The sequence below is a fragment of the Anomalospiza imberbis genome, chromosome 6, assembly GCF_031753505.1.
Source record: "Anomalospiza imberbis isolate Cuckoo-Finch-1a 21T00152 chromosome 6, ASM3175350v1, whole genome shotgun sequence".
NCBI lineage: Eukaryota > Metazoa > Chordata > Aves > Passeriformes > Viduidae > Anomalospiza > Anomalospiza imberbis.
Window position 1 is genome coordinate 58,926,504 of NC_089686.1, and position 16,801 is coordinate 58,943,304.

Below are 16,801 nucleotides of genomic sequence, written 5' to 3' on the forward strand. Positions count from 1 at the left end.
CTTTCCAAGTTCAGAAAACAGAAAAACACAGAAAACTCTGCAGGAGATTTGTCTTTAACTTTCTCCTCACCACAACCAGGATCAGCAGTTCCTTGTATCACCTGAGTAAAACCAAAATATGTATAACACTTCTTGAAATTACTCTAGGGTGGAAAGCACGGGGCAATTAGAAAGAGCAACAACAGTTGAAGGTTGTGGGGAAGTAATGTTCCTGATGACAAAGGAACAGCTCTCTGAGGTAGGGTTTGCACAGGCAGTAGCATTTCATGAGCAAACTGGTGGCCAGCAGTCACAATACACCTTTTCTGCACTCAGAGGCCTCACCCAGTCTGTCCCTGGGGTCAGCTGAACAAGCAGGAGTTTCTCTGCACCCACTTTTCATTCAATGCAGGCTACAAAAAATAAGTGATCCCAATTCTCTACTCTCTTTATCCTTTGCTGGTGTCTCAGCTTCTGGATTGCTCAGCTACAGGCATCCATAGGAGGCTTCTCAGCAGCCTCTTGGGTCACTGTGCCAGCCCTGACATGAGGGTAACTAATCACTGTGACATGGATCATCATCTTCAGAACCTGGCTTCACCCATCCCTCATCTGATCAAGGCACACATAGCTCTGTCCCAGTTCTTCCAGGACTGCTACCCATCCTCAAGAGCACGGTCACTGTGGGGATGGAGACCCCAGGCAACAGAACAGTGCCCTGTTCTCACTTGTGCATCTTCCTTTGGTGAGGAGGGCCCTCATCACTGACTGCTTCAGGCTTCTTGTCTGCCCCTGTCACATCAAGTTGCAATGAATATAATGCAACTTCACCAAAAGGATAAATGGTACAGTAGCCACTGACAAAATACAAACTTGTGAAACAGTGATTATGTCTGAAGAAGGGATTGTTTCACAGGTGAAAGCATGAAATGGCTTCCTTTGAACACAGCAAACATGAGAAATACATTAATAAGTCTGAACCTACGAAATCAGACAGCTCAAGAGTAAGTCTTTGGAGAACACACCATTGAGGCAGGATGTTCTGCTTATATGAAAGCATATCATTAAACTGTTTAATAGAACAACAGAAAAAATTGTGAAGCAATCTTCATGAGCAATAACAAGCTTGTAAAGTTTATGTAGTTACCCAGAGGGAGAAATGATCACCCTTGTTTTTGGGAGCCAGATGTGATTGTGTGTCATCAGTGCTGGAGGATAAATCATGCAGCTTATGCAAGAAAAGGGTAACTAAAACAGAAATAGAAGAACTGACCATGAATTCAAAAGTATACGCACTTGGGGTATATTATGTAGTTACTAAGCATAAGAAAGAAGTAGCTTCCAACATTTTGATATGGAAAACTGATAAATAGAATAAAGAGGCAAAGTGAAGCATGAAATGAGCTGACATAAAAGGAAATAGCTATAAGTAATGTAGGTGTTGGATACATGATAATGAAAATTCACTGATAAAGTGAAGAAACACTTATAACACAAATAATTAATGACTACCAATTAGAATTAATACTTAAAGACCCTATAGCCTAGACTGCAGGAAATGAGAAGAAATTCTATTTTTATACAAATGTGTAATTTTGTGCTTGGGAACAAACAGCACCACTACATGCTAGAACCTCAGTTTGACATGACAGAAGAGGAACCCAAAATATAGTCTTCAAAATCACACTTTTTATGAACTGCTGGCATGAGGCAGCTATGCCAAAAAGAAATATAAACCTAAGTTGCCATCAAGAGATCTGATTTCCATAGAGGTATGAAAATATTTTTTGCCATCTGAGATCTCAGTGAAACTTTATCTGGAATATTGTATAAAATCACAAATTTAATCTGAAAAACATGCAAAGAATAGATAAGAAAGAGATTCTCTACACGAGAGAAAACTTGCAGTTCTTCTAGCAGCCCTGTAAAATGAGAGCTGAAATGGGATAAGATTGCTCCCTCCAAATGTATCACTGCAGGAGTGGTTTGTTGGCTAAAAAGGCAAGTGCTGGCACGGAAACAAAGGTGTGTATTGGCAAACGCATTTAGGCTGCAAACTGAAGGACAATTAAAAGAAGGTTGGAGGAAGCAAAGCACAGCTGTGTTAAAAATCACACAGTCGTTTTACAAAGGGGCTTCTGTGAGCCCGTGCCTGGGACAGCTGAGCACCACGAGCCCATTCAGCTCCCTTTAATCCTCTGCTCCTCACAGAGATACCTGGCCAATATTTTTTTTTCAGCCAGTCTAGTGAAAATAATTGAGCAACAACTTTCGCATCTTCAATACCTCTGAAGGCTCTTTCAAGAAGTCTATCCTGTACAAAAATCTGTTCTTTATAAACTGTTTTATTTTAGTCATATGGCCCAAAGAGCCCCATTTTTTTTAATGAATTGATGAGCCAAGCCTCTCATGATCAAGTTATAACTAAACCTCCATCATTCCTCTGAAGGATCCCTTCCCCCTGCAGCACTCCTGATGGCTGTCAGCCTTTCCTAGCAACGGTTTCTATTCCCCACACATTTATCAATATACTCAGTGTACTAAACTATAATTAAGTGTATTGATATGCCAAAAGGCAATGAAAAAAAGAGAGGAAATATCAAATATAAATATCATTCATATTAAGCTGGCAGGGCTTGGCACAGTGGCCAGTTAAGAGGTGTTTTCATTATTTTTTTTCAAAATAAGAAGAATGAAATGAAGTTTCATATTCAGATCTCATGGCAGGTATTTCTGCTGCTTTTAAGCGATGTGGCAAGCACACAAAAGTAGAAATAATGTTTGCGTTTAGTCATGCAGGAAAAGATAACAATCAGCCAACAGGAAACTTGTAAAGTTCAACAAAGGAAATGCAAAGCCCTGCACTGGGGAGGAAAACCCCAATGCACCAGTACAGACTGGGGACGAAGTGGGTGGAAAGTAGCTTTGTGGGAAAGGTCCTGGGGATGCAGATGGCCACCACACTGACTGTGAGCTCTGTGGATGAACACCGGGGCAGGAGGCAGCAGAGACACACTTTTCTCAGCAGTGTCCAGTGACAGAATAGGAGGCTGCAAAGAGAAATACGGAATTTCCACTTAAACAAAAGAAAAAAACCTTTTTTTATTACTGCAAAAGAAGCCAAACACTGGCACAGGCTGCCCAGAGTGGGTGTCGAGTTTCTGTCCTTGGATGCTCAATGCCCAGCTGGACACAGCTCTGATGAACCTGCTCTAGGTGAGCAGGGAGGGTGGACTAGACAATCTGCAGAAGTCCATTCCATTCCGATTCAGTAATCTTTACTGAATATACATCATAATCCTAACAGCTGCTCCCAAACCCCAAGGAATTAGCACATTATGGTGGAAAGCATTAAAAAGGTAGCAGAATGCATTCGATTGCAAACAATATATTTGTTACCCATCCTGTTTGTACACTGAGATCTAATAAGCAGTATATTCAGGGTTGAGTTTAAAACCCACTCAGATCACTAAATAAATATCCTAAATCAGTTAATTCATTAGTAAAAAACGAAAGAAGCACTTGACAAAAATCCGTATTGACTCTTTGGAGAGTAAAATCACAAATTTCTTCTCTCCTGTTTTGAATCCAAAGATATCTTTAAATGCACTAACTAGCTTTAATCCACAGCTAAAAATAAGCTCCTGCACCTTTCCTAAACTGGTTTAACAAGTTTTGGTCAGACCCTTATCTTTGAGCCATAGTACCTCAAATTAGAAAACAAGCAAGCTTTAACTGTGTTAGTTACTGCTCATACTGAAGCAGGTTCTGAGCTTCTGTGGGACTGCTCCTTTCTCACTGCATCCTGCACAGCAGTAAGTTTTCTAATTCTAGCCTATATTACTGTGCCTGGAATGCACTGCAGCTTGAGGACAAGAGATGTTAGTGCTCATTGCATCACAAATGCATCCTTTATAAGCCCCTTCTTTCCATGTGGCTGTTAGCCGCGTCCAGCGTGAGCACAAATGAAATATTACAGCAGTCTAAGCTCGCTGAACAGAACCTGCCTGTGCCCTTTCTTCTGGCAGCACAAAAGACATTTCTCTTGACTAATCTTTTAATTAAATGGGCTGCATTTAGCAAGGAATGGAAGTGAGCATCCCTACGGCCTTCACAAGGAGCTAGGCCTGGGTAAACACATGCCTTGGTTTATGCAAAGCACTTCATGGTGCCAGTCACGCAGGTGACCGAAACAAAGAAACGCGACCGCAGTTTGCATAAAACCAGCTCGGTTCCTGAGGTACACAGTGTATATATAGGTACTTAATGTACATATTTGTAAAAAGTGAAGTTTTGCACAGAGAAACAAAAATTCCATATGAGCACTGAGCTCCTGTAGCGTGGCTGTAACTCCTGCTGATTAATGGTGGTTTGTGTCTGGCACTGGTCCTCTCTTAAAATTGGAGAGGTATAATGAAGCAGTCTGGAAAGCTCCAAAAGGTTCCTGTGAATTTAAAGTAACTTGCTAGCATTGCTTAGACAAATGGATCAATTTAAAGATGCAATTTGAATCTCTTTTTTCCCCCCAATAGTGAGCATTTAGGTGTTTGTCTCACCCTCATGGGTAACAAACCAAGATTTCGCCTTGCAAGCACTTGCAGTTATTTACCTTGTGTCACGCTATCTCTGGGCTGGGTAATAGAGTTTCAAATACAGTTGGGGTTTTTTTTAATAATTTATTCAGTGTTCCCAGTCCAGGCCACATTGGTGTTGATATCTTCTCTTTCCTGCAATGAAAAATTCACAATGCTACCTTGAATAACCAGTTCGGTAGGATCTTAGAGAAGTAACCATATGTTACTACACTGAAATGCAAATGCATTATGATACAATGTCACTATGATGTTTTCCTGATGATAAGTATTTAGAAGGGATAAATTAATTGTGACTTTGAAAGAGTAATCTTGAAAAAATAAGATTTGCTTTATTATTATTATTATTAATCATTTATCCTGAGAGTATCAGTTAATCCACTGTCACTGCATTATAATTTTTCAATGGACTACAATGATCTGAGGATATTATTATCATTTATTTATGGACTACAATGATCAGAAGTATTTATTAAAGGTTTCAACCACCACAATTTTTTAGCTGTTTTCAAAAACCAGACTGGACAAATGACACTGTTGCTCCCACACTGAAATGTTGCTGGGATATTCCCCATGACTTTCATTTGGTGTCACAGACACATTTTACTAAGCGACTTCTGAAAAATGTACCTAAATTTAACTGCTGTAGTAATCTGAGAAACTTCGATTTGCATATACCAACTAGAGATTTTTTACTTTTTTTTTTGCTTTTTTGTTAAGAGTTCATGTGCACTGACTGCAGTTCTGTGTCTGTGCTGCAATGGACTCATCTTTTCTTGGTAATCTGAAATGGAAAAGGCTCATCCCACAGTCCGTAGGTCTGTATCACAGGTGAGGGTTTCAATACAACAAAAAAAGGAACCCTTGGTGCGGAGCAGGGTACAACGAAATGGTAAAACTTTTCATCAGGACTGTGGGAGATTCAGACTCCAATCTTTGTCTGCCTGAGTTAATTTTCGTATATGGATGAATGACTGGGAGATGTCCCAGCTTCAGTGAGCAGGTGTTTTCCAAGGGATAGTCTGTGAAAAACTGTCCACTAGCCAGTTATGATAAGGAGTTTACAGTTACGTGATTCTAAGTGCTCTGTCAGGAAGTACATAGGTACCAGGTGTAACTACTACATAGTGAAAAGATCATGAGAACACACTTCTAAAAATAAGTGTAAAATAATCACTGAGCTACTGTGGAGGATGCAAGCAGAGCTCCGATTCTCAAGGCCTGGGTCAAGCACAAACCATTCTGAAAAACCAACCTGCCCTTGCACAAGCCAGGACTGTGCTTACAACAATTCTCATATAATACCTTATTTGTACAGTAATGTGGGTAGTACAGGTTGCACAAGTTTAGATAGAGTGTTTCCTAACTTTTAAATGCTTCTTTTTTTTTTTTTTTTGTTCAGCTGATGCGTGTCCATCTGTGCAATATTTAGTTGTGAAACCAATGGTATATGGTGGCTGGGCATGGCATCATGGCAGCACAGCACCAGGACATCACGTTGCACTGTTTGGTAACAAACGGTGAGGCAAGTGGAGCGCAGTGACTTTTGCACACAAATACGGCGCCTATCAATAGCAATTTGATCTCAAAATTGAGCTCAGTGCTTTGGAGGTTGCAGCGGCGGCGCAGGGTTGGTGGCTGGGCTTGATGGCCTCAAAGGCCTCTTCCAGCCTTGGTGGTTCCACGATTCCACGATTCTCTGCCATTGGCACGGGGTCCCGCCGCCTCTGCCCCGCGGGCTCGGGCTGCCCCGAGTGCCGCGGCGCTGCTGCCGTGGCCCGGTGGCTCCGTGCTCTGAGGGCCGGGGTCGCTTTTCCCAGAGCCTCAGCCGGGGCTGGAGCTCTGCGCTTGGAGCTTTGGAGCCGGGTTTGGACCCGCGCTGGTCTGTGATGGCAGCGTTTGGGACACGGACACACGGGGACAGCCGGGGACACACGCGGACAATGCGGGGACACACGGGGACACTGCGGGGACACACGGGGACACTCCCGGCCCCTCACGGAGCAGCCGCTCTGCCCCTCGCAGCAGTGTATGTGTATGTGTGTGAGTGTGTTTGTGTGTTGTGTGAGTGTATGAGTGTGAGTGGGTGTGTGTGTGACAGGGTGTGTGTGTGTGTCTGTGTGCACTGTGTCTGTGTGACCCTCTGTGTCTGTGTGTGCACTGTCTGTGTGTCTGTGTGTGCACTGTGTGTGTGTGTGTGAGTGTGTCTGTGTGTGCACTGTCTGTGTGTCTGTGTGTGCACTGTCTGTGTCTGTGTCTGTGTGTGCACTGTGTGTGTGTGTGAGTGTGTCTGTGTGTGCACTGTCTGTGTGTCTGTGTACTGTGTGTGTCTGTGTGTGCACTGTCCGTGTGTCAGTGTGTATGCACTGTGTCCGTGTGTCTGTGTGTGCACCGTGTGTGTGTCTGTGTGACCCTCTCCGTGCGTGTTTGTGTGTGTGTATGCACTGTGTCAGTGTGTCTGTATGCACTGTGTCCGTGTGTCAGTGTGTATGCACTGTGTGTCTGTGTCTGTGTGTGTTTGTGTGTGTGTATGCACTGTGTCAGTGTGTCTGTATGCACTGTGTCCGTGTGTCAGTGTGTATGCACTGTGTGTCTGTGTCTGTGTGTGTGTGTGTGTGTGTATGCACTGTGTCAGTGTGTCTGTATGCACTGTGTCCGTGTGTCTGTGTGTCAGTGTCCGTGTGTCCGTGCGGGTGCGTGACCCTCTCCGTGCGTGGGGGTGTGTGTCTGTCTGTGTGTGTGTGTGCACTGTGTCCGTGTGTCAGTGTGTATGCACTGTGTCCGTGTGTCAGTGTCCGTGTGTCCGTGCGGCTGCGTGACCCTCTCCGCGCGTGGGGGTGTGTGTGTGTGTGTGTGTGCACTGTGTCAGTGTGTCTGTATGCACTGTGTCCGTGTGTGTGTATGCACTGTGTGTCTGTGTCTGTCTGTGTGTGTGTGTGTATGCACTGTGTCAGTGTGTCAGTATGCACTGTGTCCGTGTGTCCGTGTGTCAGTGTCCGTGTGTCCGTGCGGGTGCGTGACCCTCTCAGCGCGTGGGTGTGTGTGTCTGTCTGTGTGTGTGTGTCCACTGTGTCCGTGTGTCAGTGTGTCAGTATGCACTGTGTCCGTGTGTCCGTGTGTCAGTGTCCGTGTGTCCGTGCGGGTGCGTGACCCTCTCCGCGCGTGGGTGTGTGTGTCTGTGTGTGTGTCTCTGTATGCACTGTGTCCGTGTGTCAGTGTGTCAGTATGCACTGTGTCCGTGTGTCCGTGTGTCAGTGTCCGTGTGTCCGTGCGGGTGCGTGACCCTCTCCGCGCGTGGGTGTGTGTGTCTGTGTCTGTGTGTGGGTGTGTGTGTATGCACTGTGTCAGTGTGTCTGTATGCACTGTGTCCGTGTGTCCGTGTGTCAGTGTCCGTGTGTCCGTGCGGATGCGTCACCCTCTCCGCGCGTGGGTGTGTGCGTGTGGGTGTGAGGGGGGAGCGCGCGGCCCACCCCCCCCACCCCCCCGCGCGGCGCCGGTGGGGGCGGGGCCGCCGGGCGCCCGCCAATCCGCGCCGCGCTCGTCCCGCGAGCGGCGGCGCGAGCGGCCAATGGGCGCGCGGGGAGCGCGCGCGCAGCGGCCAACGGGAGCGGCCGTGCGGGGCCGCCGTGCGGGACCCTCGGGGCGGCGAGCGCCGGGCGGGCACAGCCGGGGCCGGGCAGCGCCGGGGCCGCGCCGCGACCGCCCGCAGCAGGTACCGGCACCGGCACCGGCACCCCGCGCCCGGCCGCGCCGACCCCGCCCGGGGACCGGGAGGGGGGCCTTGGGGGAGGGGGCGGCCGCGCCTTTCCGGGGGGGGGCGTGTGGGGGGGGGGGAAGGATGGAGGGTGCCGGGGAGCTCCGGGGCGCGTCGTGGCGGCGGCCGCGGTCGATGCTCAGCGAAGCGGGGAGCGTGGGCGAGGCCGAAAGCCCCCGCTCCGCCCGCCGCAGGGCCCGGGCCTGGGTACCACCATCCCCCTCGGCGCTGGGCGGGCCTGCGGCGGCGGCCCTGCCCTGCCTGCCTGCCTGCCCGGCGGCTCCCGCTGGCCGCGGCCGCAGCGCCCGGCGGCTCCCCTCGGGCAGAGCCCGTGCCGCGCGGCCGGCGCACGGAACGGGCTCGCAGGGAAGGCCACGAGTTCCTCTGGCGCCCAGAGGAGCGAGCGTGTGTGGGGAGAGCCGGGGTGGGCCGTGCCCGCAGCCGCGGCCCCGCGGTCCGTGCGCCGGCTGCGCTCCATCGGCAGCAGGAGAGCCCTTCCTGCGCCTGTGCCCTGCGGGAGGCTCGCGGTCCTCCTTGGGGCGGGAGCCGCTCCGAAGCACTTCCATGAATGAAGTTTAAAGTGTGGCTGATTGCAGGGATACAGTGGTTGGTAGTGAGCTTGTAATCGAAACCAGCTCGATTCCCGTGAAAATAGAGAGCTTTAATTTCATTTGACCTACTTCAAGGCTTTAGTAACTGAAACTTTTTTTTTTTTTTATATTTTAATAACTCTTTCGGTAATAATTAAGAAGTGGAGCATGTGGGAGTTTTGCTATCTGTGGCATCCATCTGTACTGCAGCAGGCTAGAATTTCTGGATCCCCAATTTCTGTATCATGTCTGTGCTTCTTAACTGTGATACCATTATTTTAGCAATTTGGAAATTATATTCTAGGTATAGGGTAGATTTCTAGGATCTTCACTCTTCAGCTCCTCTACCCTGTTTTTCATTATCCACTCACATAGGTGCCTTAAAATTCAGCCATTTCCCCATCAAAAGCCTATAGATGGATAGGAAAGGTTATTTTTATGGGTTATGTTTTTATAGGTTTTTTTTTTTAAACTCTACCTGTTGCAGAGCTATAAAGTAACGACAAATCAATATCTCTAACTTTTTTACTGCAAGTACTTGGTCTTTATTGCTGGACTGTAGATATAATGAAGCTTTACTAGACACAATTTTAACAATGAAAGCATGTTGGGGGAGTTGTTCTAAATTAAGTGTGGCTCTAGGTTTTGGACAGGATAAATGTTTTTCTTCTTACAGTTCCAGAATAACCCAGCCTGACCACATCTATACTTGTAGATAAAATTTAACATCGAAGCAAAAGTGCAACCATCCCTATCTCCGCTAAGGCCAAGCTGAATCTCCTTCTGGCTGCTACAAAGTGAAGGGTTCTCTGTCATCTTCCTGTTTCTGAGTTCTAGCTCTTGGAGGAGCTCCCAGTTCCTCACAAGGGTTGTTTCCGGTGCTTGGAAGGGGATGCAGAACAAACTAAAATGGTTACACAGCCATTTGGAAGGTTTAAGTGAGTGCCTGAGAGGGTCCTGCATGTTGTTGAAGACATGAATTGTTGCAGTGACTGCAGGCTTGGTTGGCTTCTTCAGCCAGAATCTGTGTGTGTTTGGTTTTTTGTCACAAAATATTCAGTGCTTGAGGATGTTTCGTGTAGTTTGCTTGTTACTTGTCTGCAGAAAGCAGAGCTGCAGAGTGGCAAGCTAAAAATTCTGAAAAAGAGCCAATATCAGCAAAAATTGTGCTTGGCTAGTTTGGTACGTGTTGTGGAGGACTTGCATCATGTAAACATTTGCTGTCTGGCCATGGTTAGTACCACCATGCACATCCCTGCATGATGTGCATGAGAATCAGGTGTTTCTCCCTGTTGCTGATTCCAAGCCTTGCAGTAATAAGTCGACACTTGCACATTTTGGGAGCTGCAAACTGTAGTAACAAATCCTGTCTTATCAGAATAAACTAGGTATTCCCACTTTTTTTTTTGTCTTCTGAGCATCTCCCACGCAGGATTTGCGGTGAGCACTGTTCTTCTGTTGAGCTCTGCCCAGCAGTGGGGACCATAGGGATGTACCCTGCCACTTTCTGCCCTCGGTGTGGTGACAAAGGCCGTGCTTTTAGCAGATGTTGGTGTTGGTATCTGTGTGTGCACAGAACCTCAGCCTTTCTGTGCCATTGGTATTTGTAAATTTGTAGAGCTCCTTGTGCAAGAGGTGTAATTGATAGATCCGGAGAGGACATCCATTAGCATAAATAGGAGTTAAGATTGGAGCTCTGGCACTACACGCGATCCTATCCTCCTGCCGAATAAATAGCTCTGCTCCTGAGCAGGAGGAGGGAGGCTGCCAGCATCCTGTTTGGGAGACAGGTAGGCAATCTCTTGGTACGACTTGCTTTGAATATCTGTTTAAGTCACTTCTAAAGATAAGAAAATCGTGGAAATGGGCTTTTATTTTTTTGGCTGTAGTTTGTTCCACGTGTTTTGGACGAAAGGTAGTGTGTTTTTTTTTTTCTTTTGAAAGCAATTATGTTTCAAATATGACTTGGTAGAGGAGTTGTCAGATAAATGAGTAATTTTTAGGTTTCAAAAGAATTATTGTGGATTTCTGCAGGAACATAATAGAAGAGAAAATACCATTTAACTGTAAGAGATTTGGGAAAGTATGGGAGGAGTCTGGAAGTGTTGATTCCTAGGACTTTTAAATTCATCGTGTAATGTCTATTGTAAAACGTGATTCAGGCCTTCTATGTAATTTAAAACATGAGAAGAATAAGAGCTGGGCCTTTGTTCTTGATTAAGTATTCCAGTTATAATTGCTTTGTGAATAATGAGTTTGAACAGAACATAATTGCAGGTGCAGTTTTTGGGTAGTTATCCTTGTCTTGTTTGATCAATATGAAAAAGGTGAATCTGGGTTTTAATTACCAAGATTAAGGCGTTAACCCTGGAACTTAAAGACTGAAAGTCTCTTATCACTGAAACTTGACAAACTGATGAGCACTTGAATGTTCTGTGTTCCCTCATCCCCTTCCATTTACTTGATTTTTGTCTTTTCCCTCCCAGCAAAATGACAGTATCACAGTAGCAACTGCAGCAATAATCCTGCTGCTGCTAAAGCTTTCACTAGCGATAACCAGGGCTGAATATCAGCAGGCTGAAGTGAATGCTGAAGTGATGCCTTTGGCCTGTTTTCCTAAGGCAGTGAATAACTAGTGATGGAGAGTCAGCTGTGAGTGCTGCTCTGCTCATTGTGCTGTAGATTTGTCCTTCAGACAGGTTCTGTTCTCCTTTCAGGGTTAACTCAAGAGTAATGACTTATGCAAAGTAAGAGCCATGATTTATGCAACTACCCTCATAAACAGTGAGGCTTTATCTTGTAATCCTTTCATAGCCAAAAGTGCAAATGAGATTTCTAATGCAGATTTCCAATTAAATTGGATAAAATGATCTGGAACTCAGGTTCTGTTCAGCAAATCTTGAATCTGTCCACCTCTAGATTTCATAGAACTCGTTTAAAATTCTCCCTGCGTGTGTGTTAAACATGTTTTCATGTTAACTGGAGATGGAGTACAGTAAATGTTCTTATGTGGAATATCTTAATTCCTGACCTGATCTGTGCCTTCCGTGCAATGTTGAGAAATGAGTTTAACTATACCAAAAGAGACTTTTTTTCCCCCTTCACTGTGCGCTTGATGAATAGGCTCAAGCAGCAAACAATTTAAAAAAAACGTCAACTTATAACCTAATTATAAAGAGATTGTCAAAACCTCCTACTTCGTTCCAATTCCTTTTTGGAGGAGGAACTGTCTGTATAAGAAACGTATTTACAGCAAAGCAAGGGACTTCCCTAGTATGTACTTTGTGAACAGATTACTTACTAAGAAGTAATTACAAAGTCATCTGGTACAGAATCCCCCTGAGTAGAAGCACAAGTAAGTGGAAATTTGTAGTAAAATCAGAACTTTGACGGAAGGAAGGTGTGTGAACACATGCTGAAGAAATATCTGTGTAACCACATGCATTGCTGCTGAGATCAACTCAACAGCATTGAAATTGAAATCAGGTTCTGCTCCATAAGACTAAAGGATTAAAAGAGGTTAAATACTCCATGATTGTGAGCACAGCCCCCACTTCAGAGTATCTTATTTCACAAGGGTGTCTTTGGTGAAGTGGTTGAAGAGTTAGGCTGAATTCTGCTAATAAGTTATTGGGTGGCCATGGGTTAGTTGGTCCCAATTCACCATCTTCCCAAAGCAATTGAGTGAATACTGTACTTGGGTTTTGTCATTGACATCTAAAAGAAAGTGACAGAACTATTTCCATGTCTGGTATCAATCTGAATTTTGATATTAATGTGCTATAGTGCTGTTAAATAGATCAAATGCAGTATTAGCTAAGTCTCACCTAAATCAATTTAATACTGCTCCTTACCTTGAATGCATGTGCTGCCAGTGGTAGTAATATATCCAGGAGGAACGTAGCTTGAGGAGCACACACTCTAGGGCATGCTTTCAGTATCTAGCATATTTCAGTGGTTAAGAATAGTGAGAACTGTTTGAAAAGCAAGTCTACTTTATTTTTGTACACAGAGCTATACACTCAGCTATGTAAACTTTGACCTAACTAGATTGGTTACTTGAACTGGTATTGTGTTTCATTAGATAAATGATTTAAAGAGGACAAATCTCTTCATTGGTAGTTGGGAAGTTTTTTTCTAGTCTTCAGTCCTGAAGATGTTCAACCAGCTTGAAATGCCTTGTTATTTTTCAGAAATTCTCTTAAATCACCGAGTGTCAGCCACAAGTTTGCCATATTCTTTGCCGTAGAGTTTTGGGTCTTCTGGTAGCATTTACCCGTGCTGCAGCTGTGACTCGGGCCTGGTCCTTCAGATTGATTTAGTTTTGTTGTACTTCACGTGTAGAGAACACAGGATTAGCCTGAATCCATCCCCATTATTGTGTGGAAAGTGTGTAGTGAGAAACTTGAGGTCTGGCATATTACCAGGGCCAAGCCAAAGACTGGCTAGTCGGTGTTGGATTAGTGGGCCCATTTTGATAAGTCTTCAAAACTTAGTTGTTCTAATTAGCTTCCAAGCCTGCCAGTATGTTTTTCAGCTCCTGGAGGTGTGTTTACATTTTCTTGGTCCCTGGCTTACAGCTAGTAAAGAAAATGAAGTTGCAGACAGTAGATAAGAGTGCTGGTGAAGTCTAAAACATGGATATGCCTGTCCTTCTGCTAGCTGAGGGAACAATCCCAAATCTTGCACGTGATTGGGAAGTTTGGAATAGGTATGCTTTAAGGTTAACTTGCACCCAAAGCAGTTTACAGTCTCTACTCCTCTTTTGAAGCAGTATCTTTCACAGATAAGGTTTCCCAATGGATATAACCTTGGACCACAAAGACAAACAGACTGTATCCTTTGGAGATATGCTGGCTAGGTGTTGGCCACATAGGGTAGGTCATTGGCCCTTGTGGTGCTTGAAAATGTGGGCATTCTGCTGATAGCATTCATTGATTTGCTTTTGTGGAAACAAGGCACAGATGAAATGAGACATGATGAGATGATATAATATGACATGACCCAGACTTGTCTTTCTGGCAATAACCTTGTTTAGATGAGTTAAATATTACTTCCTTTGTTGCCTGAGTCTCTCCAATCTCTCCAGTTCCCAGAGATTTTTTTTTTTTTGGCTTGTGATGGTGTCCTTGCAATGTGACAATTGAAGCCCTGTATGAGGGACTTCTGTAATGATTTTTGTCTGGTGTGGATGCAGTGGTGAGTGTGTGTGGTGTTTAAACACTCTTGGTGCACTCAGATTTGCTGTCTGGACAAATTTCATCTTCTGAATATGCCGAAACAAAATGCTCCTACCACCTTTTTCTACTTTTTCCTCCTGCTAGTGCTGGGCTCAAGCTGTCAGAGGGAAGGGGGAAATGGATTTGTTGGGCTGTGTTTTTGCAGAACTTTGTGGCTTGTTGCTGATATTGGAGAGGTTGGGAAATGCACATTTTCCGTTTCCTGTGACGAGCGATAATCTTGATAGGATTGAATTTGGAGGGAGCGTGCTGTTGACCTAATGTTTGTCAGTGATAAACTAGAAGACAGAGCATTTAATCTCTAGCAAGGACACACATGCACACTCTCTAGTTGCTGGATTTAGCATTTCAACATTCAGTGGAGCTGCAGCAGGCTTTCCTGGCACTTGGAAAGCACATCTTTAAGCATCTTGATCTATGTTTGGACAAATCTGGGAACTGATCATTTTCCTGTTAAAAACAGAATTGTCCTTGTTTTGAGAGCCAGAGCCCTCTGAAGCTGTGAGTTAAATATTGCTGCAGTAGCTCTGGAGGCAAACAGAGCTGCTGTTGTTTGCTCCATAATAGCACTTGCTCAGCCTTGGACACGAGAATTTTTTACAAGATGGGGAATGTTGGCTAGGATCCTGGAGTGTTGGCTTGGTGGTTTTTCTTTTTTTTTTTTTCTGAAGTGCTTATGAACTCTTGACTTATCAGAGGACAGCACCCTTCGCACAAGCATCTCTACGAAGCATCACCATGGGCTTAGCCCTGAACCTGTGAATTCAGAAGGATCCCAGCAGCAATTGCTCTGTAGCAACTTCATGTAAGATTCCTCTAGCAAATGCTGTTTATACCTATGGGTAATGTGGGAATTTTGAATATTTCTGTTCTAGAGTGAGAATTCTTTACAGAACTCTTATTAAGCCTTTCAACTGTCAGATTTCTTTCTTCTAGGTTGTTTTTGCTTATTAGCTCAAAAAGGTGTCTATGATACAGGGTTTTAGATATCCCACAGAGTGCATTAGACATCTTTGTGTTTGGTAGGAGTTCTCTGTTTGTGTTTGAAGAGGTAGCTGTTAACAGATGATTGGATAATGGTGACAATATGTATTGCTGGTTAACAGCTATTGTAAACATGCAAGTTGTAATCTAAAGCAGATAGATAAAGTGATTGCTGACACTTAACAACCTCAACATGTTAAATTTGTTATTGCTGTGGTGTCTTGCAAGGTAGTTTCTTTTTTTTTTTTTTTTGGCATCTGCACCAGCTTGTTATGTGTTAGAGACTAAAATAAATTTCTTATAGGAACTGTGTGTATTTCTTGACAGTTTTATTTACAAACAGAATTATAAAATAATTCTTCCAACCCTATAAATTCTGTGATTCTTCAGTAATTTGCTGCTGTAAACAACTTAAAAAAATAATATATTATACCTGTGAGGGAAGATCCTTCTGAGTTTGAGATGAGAAGCTGCCAGCAGTGCTATGCTAACTGGCATGTGGAGATGCATTCTCAGAGAAGGCAGGGAAGGGTAGGTGGAGAATGGGAACATTCTTTCCCTTCCCTGTGCTTGAGATAACCTTTCTTTCTAACAGAGCAAAGCATAGGCTGCTGGATTCAGACTTTGATCATTCACACCTAGATTCCATGCGTGGTTTTTACCCTTTAAATCCGTTTTGGTGCTTTTCGGCAGTTCGCTCACAATCCCTGTGTTTGTTGCTGTAATGTTGACAGTGATGTGTACTTCTGAAGATGTCACCAATTATGTTTTCTAGCTAGAATCTTCCAGAGTAATGAAAGTAGAAGACAATCTCAGTGTGGGAAGTTGCTATGAATAAGGTCTACCAAAGTCTGGTTGTTGGAGAACAAGCTGAAGAGAAAAGAGGGATTAAGAGTTTCTTAAAGGAAACATTTCTCAATCCTAAAAAAAAAAAATATATATTAGCCTGCAAACATATAAGTGTTGCTACCTCCCAAGTGTGAATGTGAGTATTTGTGCATGTTCCTGGTTTTTTAATTGAACCCATTTCATCATTATGGTTCATCATAGCTGTGGATGTTGATGTTTTGTAGGTCTGGTATTCTGATTTCAGCCTGTTACACAAAGGAATATGATCAGAAATTACTGAGGCAGGAAACTTTGATCTATTTTGCGCCAGTTTTATTTACATCATTTGAGCCTAAATATTGTCAGATTTTGCAGTCACTTAAAAAAGATGGACTACAGTAACACAGGTATTTCCACTGACAGCATAACTTTTCATTGCTTTAGCTTTCAGAAACAGATGTTGGACTATAGCCATGCATTGGGTGTTGTCCAAGGCTCCTGTGTGGACGTATCCAAAGACTCTGCCCATGTTAGCAGGTTTGCATGCTGAGGTTGTGGCATTGTGTCAGAAGCAGGATTAAACCTTTCTTTGAGGAAGGACAGGTGAATGGGTAGTGTGAGATACTCTTGAGGAGTCTCAAAGTGTGAAAAATAGAGATTATGGCTACTTAGGTGAATTAGTAAGAAGGGTGTGTAGGAACCTTGACAAAACTGAATCTTAGTGACAACATTGCTGCAGTAATGATTGCATGAGTTTTTGCCTCCCTCTTTGAGGGAACTGAAATGCTGTCCTACATATGGGAGTGATCATGCAGATCTTTAAGAGGAAGTGAA

At 44.3% G+C, this 16,801-nt stretch overlaps 1 protein-coding gene across 1 annotated transcript in view; it reads left to right on the forward strand.

The window, feature by feature from the left end:
• Positions 1–8,126: 8,126 nt before the first annotated feature.
• The window catches only part of FAR1 (fatty acyl-CoA reductase 1), a 34,361-nt gene continuing 25,686 nt past the window's right edge, over positions 8,127–16,801 (forward strand). Inside the window, exon 1 of the mRNA XM_068194690.1 lies at positions 8,127–8,283. Within this exon, the coding sequence (XP_068050791.1) occupies positions 8,140–8,283 (144 nt within the window). The 5' untranslated portion in view covers positions 8,127–8,139. The remainder of the gene's footprint in view (positions 8,284–16,801) is intronic.